Consider the following 7,369-nt stretch of genomic DNA (forward strand, 5'->3'; position numbering starts at 1 on the left):
AAAATATAATTAATAATATTTAAAGTACGATAAATACTAAACGAAATATAAGTGATATATAACATGATTAACACGTGTTTAATTGTCATAAATTTTATAAATTTAAATGTTAAATTAGTCATGAATATATTTTAGAGTAATAAATATGCATTTAAGCATGGTTGGTTGAAGGAAGTTCACATATATCTCTTCAATGCTTTCTTCTCTCTTTTGGATCCTATGCTTGTTATGGTAAAACAAGTCATTATCTTATTCATGACCAAAAAGGATGGAACTCCATTTCCTTGGCAACCATTTAAAAAAAAAAAAAGAGTAGGGAAGCATGTGCTTGTCCTTTAGCCCACATCTCGATGAATATTCAGCCAGTGGTGTTAGATACACAGTGATAGTGAAGGGTTTTTGCAGGTGAGGGAGGGCCCTTTCTACTCTCTCTACCTCCAACATCAATACATGTTTGAGTATTGTCTTTTTTGTAGATTTTTCTTTCTTTTTTTTCTTTTTCTTTTTATCTTTTTAAATTTTAAAGAAAACAACATCTCCCCACTTCCTTTTCTTTTAGGAAATTTGCTTAATTAAATCGTTTGGTATGAAAAAATTTATTAATTGATTTTTTAATTTTAAAAAATATATTAAAGTATCTATAAAATTTTAAATAATTTATTAATTAATTTTAATAATTTTGTGTTGCATAAAAACTGATTAATTAGTCCCTCAATGATATAAAATATTTACAATACTTAATTTTTAAAAAATATCTATTAATTAGTCCCTTCGTTTGAAATATAGTATAAACTTTTCAATAAGACTCAGCGGCTAAAATTAATGAAAAAATTAAGCAGTAAACTTTCTAAAACCTCAGAAATATTTTAATATATTTTTTAAAATTAATAGATATATTAATAAGTTTTTCTATACTATAGGGATCAATTAGAAATTTTTTTTTTCTCATTGATAATTCTTTTTCCTCTCTATTTCTGAGATAACTTTTTGCTTTTTTGACTCTATTGATAGAGGCCTGATTACAAGTTCCACATACATGCATCACATTATACTTGTTAGATTGCTCCATAAAAATTTGTCTTCAACTAGCATAGCACTACCCATGCACTATCATATTCCTTTTTATATATATCTTTCAAAGGAAATTGATGAGGTTCCCATTGATCAGAGAATTCATATTCCTATATTTACATAAAGGAGAAACAAATAAGAGAATGCAATGAATCTTCTCAAGGTATAATACAATTTGTTCTTGGATGAATTGCATTTTTTGGTATAAATTACTCTTATTTCAGTTATCTAAGCTTAATCATACAAATATTTACGATCAAATATAATAACTTTAAATTTAATTTTTATGATTTTTGTTAAAGTAATAAAGAAAATATTTTAATGAGATTGAGAGTTTGATTTTTATGAATATAGTAAGTACTCTCTTTAAGCACGCGATCAATATAATACCTGTAATTATACGAAAAAAAAACTCTAGAGAAAGGATAGATAAATTATTTTATAATTTTTCATAATTCTTTTACTTATAATACAAGTCTATATATAGATAATTTCAAGCAAGCATTAAATTTTTCCTATCAATTCTCTCTCTCTCTCTTTAAGGTATACTTTCATCTCCAATGTTTTTTGAAGCATTGAAGCTATAGTGGTTGATGTAGTCTTCCCCATGTGTCTCATGCTGTGTGCTTGATAAAGATGGATTATAAGAATACCATCTAGCACAAACTAGATAATTGATGAAGTTGATAAAGCTAAGGACAGCAAGTAACCAATAGAAAAGATCAAGCCTGTCTTTGTTGAGATTGTTCTCACTGAGCCAACCTTTGTTTTCAGAACCTGATGAAGTGATCTTGTTCACTAAAGACACCAACAAGGAGCTCAAATAGAATCCAAATGAGTATGAACAATAAGTGATTGCAGTTAGAAATGCTTGCATCCCTTTTAAAGATTGCTTGTAAAAGAACTCAACAAGACCAACTGCTGTGAGCATTTCTGATAATCCAAAGATCAAGAACTGTGGAGTGATCCAAAAGATTGATAATATTTGTTCAGATTCTACTGCTGCATCCCTTCTCTTCTTCTCCATGATTGCAGCAGCAACCATTGAAAAAGTAGCAAAAAAGAGCCCAGCACCTATTCTTTGCAAAGGGGTTATTCCAGATTCATGACCAGTGAATTTTCTTGCAAATGGGACAAAGAAGGTGTCATAGAGAGGGACTACAATTATAAGGATAATGTAAGGGATGGCTTGAAGAGAAGCTGGTGGGATTTTGAATGATTCTGTGAGATGGGTATCCATTGAACTCCCTTGTTGGACTGAAAATGTTTGGAGCTGTGCTAAAATAGTATTGAAAACAATAGTGCAAGCAAAAATTGGAATAACTGATATTAGTATCTTCACTTGCTCCACTTGTGTTACAGTGCATAATCTCCATGGACTCTCCATTGTATTTGTCCCATCTTGAACTTTTATGCAGGCCTTATCCAAGAACCTGAAAAAAATTTGGTTTTTACGGTCATTAACAAGTATTAATAAGTTAAATGATAATAGATTATTGATACTGGAATCGTCGTCGAAAAGTCTGGAGCTTAATTTAAACTCCAGGTCGAATATATAATATTTGAGATTTTGAATTACCTCAATCTTTGAGTGTGAACAAGTCTGCCAGAGTCAGAAGATATGCCAACTATATTATTATTTTGGCTTCCATATAACATGTCTGGATTAGATGGACAGATTTGTTTTCTCTTTGAGAAGGCAGCCACAAAAACCTAATAAAAATTGAACAAAAGATAAAGAGAATCTTATTAGAATATTAGAAAGCTGAATGATTAAGCTATGGGTATAGGAAAATAGTATTAGTCAAATTCTCCTTCAGGCAAATGAGTCAGAAGACAACCCTTTATATTAATAATTCACATGTTAGCTTTGTCTCTGATAGGATAAGCAAAACAAAATTCCATATACTTATTTAATATGCTAATTAATTTTTGTCCCTAATGCACATGTCAATTAATTTTTTAATAATATTAAAAAATAATAATAATAATAAGATAAACAAATTACTTGAGCAATGGGGGTGAAGATGCTTCCTTGAGGGGGCTTATTCCTGTAATATAAAGTGCCAGAAACCAAGCTGATGAGCCCCATGGCCATGGCAGCTGCAGAGACTCCAAAGCCAACATCCATGCCAGAATGTGTTTGGACCCACACAAGAACAGTAAGGGCAATAAGTTCACCAATTGAGAAAGCAAAATAGGCAGCATTGAAGTAGGTGGAAAGATTCTTGGATTGCTTTTGGTTATTTTGATTGAATTGGTCAGCCCCATGAGCAATCATATTGGGTTTAACACATCCACTTCCAAGTGCCACTAAGTATAGTGCTACAAAAAAGATCAAAGCCTTAAAGCCTTTTGCTTCAACACAGTACTGTTCTTCATTAATGTTGCACTGAGGTGGCTTTAACTGTGGAAGATGGGCTTGCACTGATAGCAATATGAAACCCTACAGTAAATTTATAGAAAATTATCATATGGGTAAGAAACATTTTCAAATAATATGTAAAGTTTGTCTCTTTTTCTTGAAGAAAACAAGAATTGTTGAAGGATTGAGAGGTTAGCTAGAGAGACAAAAAGTGGGATAAAAAAGAAAGGTGGTCTTACAGAAAGTTCCACAAAGCCAAAGATGAGCATGGTCCAGAAACAACCAAGATAAGAGTCTGAGAGGTAGCCACCAAGGAGGGCTAAGATAAAGACAGTTCCAACAAAGTTTGTCACTATATTTGCAGACTTTGACAAAGAGAAGTGCATCTCATTCATCACATATGTTATCAGATTGTTCCCTACAGCTGCTATTGCCATTATCTCAAATGCTTGAAGCCCTGCAAAAGAAAAAATATGTATATTCAATTCAACAATCAGTTGAATCTTAAAAAAACTAGACAACATATGAGAAAGAAAGAGAGAGAGAGAGAGAGTTCAAACATATTGACTCCAGTTGCTTTCACCATCAAAATCCATCTTGTGTATAATATACGAACACAAAATTTTAAAGGAAATAGGAAAAACAAGAAGAAAAATTCAAGGCTAGCTACTTATGAAAGTTGAAAAAGAAAAATCCATGAAAATCATGTCAAGAAGATCAGTACTCGAGCCAAACTGCATATGCATATACTTCGTGCGTGTTCAGCTTTATATATATATATAGATAGATAGATAGATAAATACGTATTTTTTTATATTTATGAGAGAGAAAGAGAGAAGTACCAAGAACAAATGTTGCAGCTCTCATACCACCATGCTTGTGAGGATTGGAGGGTCTCCCTCTCCAATCAATTGTAGATTCTTGATCATTAACAACAACTACACTACTCTTGCTCTCTCCTTTGTTGCTGTGCCTCCTGCCTTCCATTTCCATTCTTTCTCCTCTTCTCTCTCTCTATGAGAACAGAGATTTTTTGTTTATCTTGGAAAGAAATTAATGCCAAACTAGTTGTTGTCTTACTCTATGCTGAAATTGAGGGTAGTGGGTAGTCCTGAATTTATAAGGTGGGAGAGGCTAAAGCAAAGCAATTCTCTTGCAATGAAACTGCCTTGGAAAGTACTCAAACCCACACGCACCTTCAACTTTGTGGACAACACTTGTGAGTTGAAAAACAAAAGAGAGAAAGAGAAATGCATATTACTATTCAACATAAAAATTTAAATGAGTAATTCGACACTTTTATTATTTAATTAAAATAAAAAATTTAAAATAAAAAATATTTTTGACTTAGATTATAATTATAAATTTATAGAAATTGGAAAAAAAAAAAAGTTGATAGGAGCATTTGTGATTTGTGATTGTATTTTATTGGATGGAGTTGACATTTGGGTATTTGGAATTGTGTGGTGGTCCACATTCTTTTCTTATATTCTATCAACTTTTCTCTGTTGGTTATAATTAAAACCCATTTTGTAATTTCACAAATGAATTTAATATTGAAAGAAATTAAAAAAATAAATTTTGTTTTTTAATGTGGTAATAAATATGATTGGTGAGATTAGTTGTTTGGATTTTATTGTCACCACAAATAAAAAGGACCACAATCTCACAAATTTGGGTGCATGAGTTTCATGTTTGTTATCATATCATTACCTTGTACATGTTTCCATGACTAAGCCCTAGCTCTTGAACTTGTAAACCGTCAGCCGAGATTTCTCTTTTTTTTTTAAAAAAAAAAAATCAATTTATTATTATACAATATAAATTTAATCTTAATTTTAATAATATCTATAAGTTGAAACAAATTAATTAAGTGAATAATGAATTGAGTCGAAATTGAAAACCATTGACACTATTAAAAATTTAGAAGAAAGAATGCCTCCATTTTAAGGAATTGACGCAGCTATTTGGCTATAAAACCTATAAACAAAAATGGTGGAAACTTCAAACTGAAAAAATAATTGGAATCGAATTAATTTAAAATTTTGATTTAATTTTTTATTTATTTCAGTTTAATTCAATTTTTAATTTTAAAAATTTCAGTTATTTTCGTTCAGTTCAATTTTAATAAAAAAACAAAAAAAATTAATCTGAATCGATTAGTGATGATAATATATTATTTTCAATAATATAAAGAGATTAGATCATTAAAATATTTTAATTAAATTTTGAAACACTAATAAAGTTCAAAGAATAAAAAATTTATTAAAAATCTAAACCGATCAGATGGAATCAAATTGAATCGAATCAGATCAATTCGATTCAATTTTTTATTAAAATTGATTTGATTCGATTTTTATAAATACCAAAATTTTAATTTTTGATTTAGTTTGATTTTAAACTGAACCGATCAAATGCTCACCATAAGAATGATTAATAAAAAGAAAATGACTCAAGAGATTCGAGATCATACCATGAAAGTAAAAGAAGCCGTTTAGGATTAGAATAGTGCAATTTTCTTATAAAAAAAATAATTTATCTTAAACTTTTTATGTAGTTTTTCTTATTTTGAAATAAAAGTATATCTATTTTGATGAATGGATATTCTGAAATATGAGGAAAGAAAATTAATTTTGATTAATTCAAATTATAACACTTTGAAACAATTAAAAAATTATAAATTTGAAAACATTCATTTCGAACAACAATGAATAATTAATAAGTCCCACAATGAATTTGAAAAATTATAGTGCAAAATAGCTTAACATAGTTATGATTTTTATTATATTGTTAGTATTATTATTTTTTAAACAAATTTAATTTCTGTAAAGTTAATGTAAATAAAAAAGTATTTTTAGTGATGTGTTTTCTGAAAAATATTATATTTTTTTGAAAATGAAATATTTTGAACTAAACATGGGTAATGTTTGAGTTGGTACTTGGTAAAGTGATGGCATTCGATAACTATTCCACATTTTGAGTAATAGAATGTATATTATATTATCGGTGGTGGTTGATAGATATGTATATAAATTTATATATCATTAGGGTGAGTAATATCTGGTTCAAATAAAAAAATTGATCGAATTGAATTAATTTAGAAATTCGGTTCGATTCGATTTTTAATTTCAAAAATTTTAGTTATTTTGATTCGGTTCGATTTTAATAAGAAAATCGAAAAAATTAAACTGATTAGTGATAATAGTATATTATTTTTGATAATATAGAGATTAAACCATAAGTAAGATTGAAATATTTCAATTAAATTTTAAAATATTAAAAATAAGTTGTGAAAAATAAAAAGTCTAATCGATCAAACCGAATCGAATCAAATCAGTTCGATTTGGCCCGATTTCTGTTTAGAATCGATTCAGTTTGATTTTTATAAATATTAAAATTTTAATTTATTCAGTTCAATTTGATTTTAAATCAAATCGATCGAATGCTCACCCCTGTATACTTGTAACGACCCGGAAACCGGACCGCTACCGGCGCTAGAGTTCAGATCGACTTAAGGTCGCCGGAGCCCGTAGTAAGCCTACTATACATTCTGTGTACCTGATAAAAATCTCATACATGATCATACATTATAACAAAAACTTAAACATTTCATGAACTAAAACTTGATCCATGCATGTATCATAAACTGAAAACATAAAACACATACTAGAGCCCTCATCAAATGCTCCGGTATGGTAAACATCACATGCCCCAAGCTTAGTTCAACATAACACATGCTTAAAACTTTTACATAATGATCATGTTAATAAGGATTACAAAGGTAAAGAAAACTAGGGTCAAGCACAATTCTAATCCATTAAAAATTTACATGTCCACACTATACTATTACATTTGTCTATACCAGTTACTATGCAGACTTCCCGAGTTATCTTTGACCCTGAAAACCTGGGGTTAGGGTCAAGGGATAAGCTA

The 7,369-nt window shown here is 29.4% G+C and overlaps 1 protein-coding gene across 1 annotated transcript; it reads right to left on the minus strand.

Moving 5' to 3' along the window:
* Positions 1-1,487: 1,487 nt before the first annotated feature.
* LOC110624445 (protein NRT1/ PTR FAMILY 4.3) lies at positions 1,488-4,603 on the minus strand. Its single transcript, XM_021769588.2, has 5 exons — positions 4,279-4,603; positions 3,676-3,893; positions 3,080-3,517; positions 2,651-2,784; positions 1,488-2,504 (listed from the first exon to the last, which is right to left on the minus strand). Exons 1-5 carry the CDS (start codon positions 4,427-4,429, stop codon positions 1,610-1,612), a joined length of 1,836 nt encoding a protein of 611 aa, XP_021625280.1. The 5' UTR covers positions 4,430-4,603; the 3' UTR covers positions 1,488-1,609.
* Positions 4,604-7,369: the final 2,766 nt, after the last annotated feature.

This window comes from Manihot esculenta, chromosome 10, assembly GCF_001659605.2.
Source record: "Manihot esculenta cultivar AM560-2 chromosome 10, M.esculenta_v8, whole genome shotgun sequence".
Classification (NCBI taxonomy): Eukaryota; Viridiplantae; Streptophyta; class Magnoliopsida; order Malpighiales; family Euphorbiaceae; genus Manihot; species Manihot esculenta.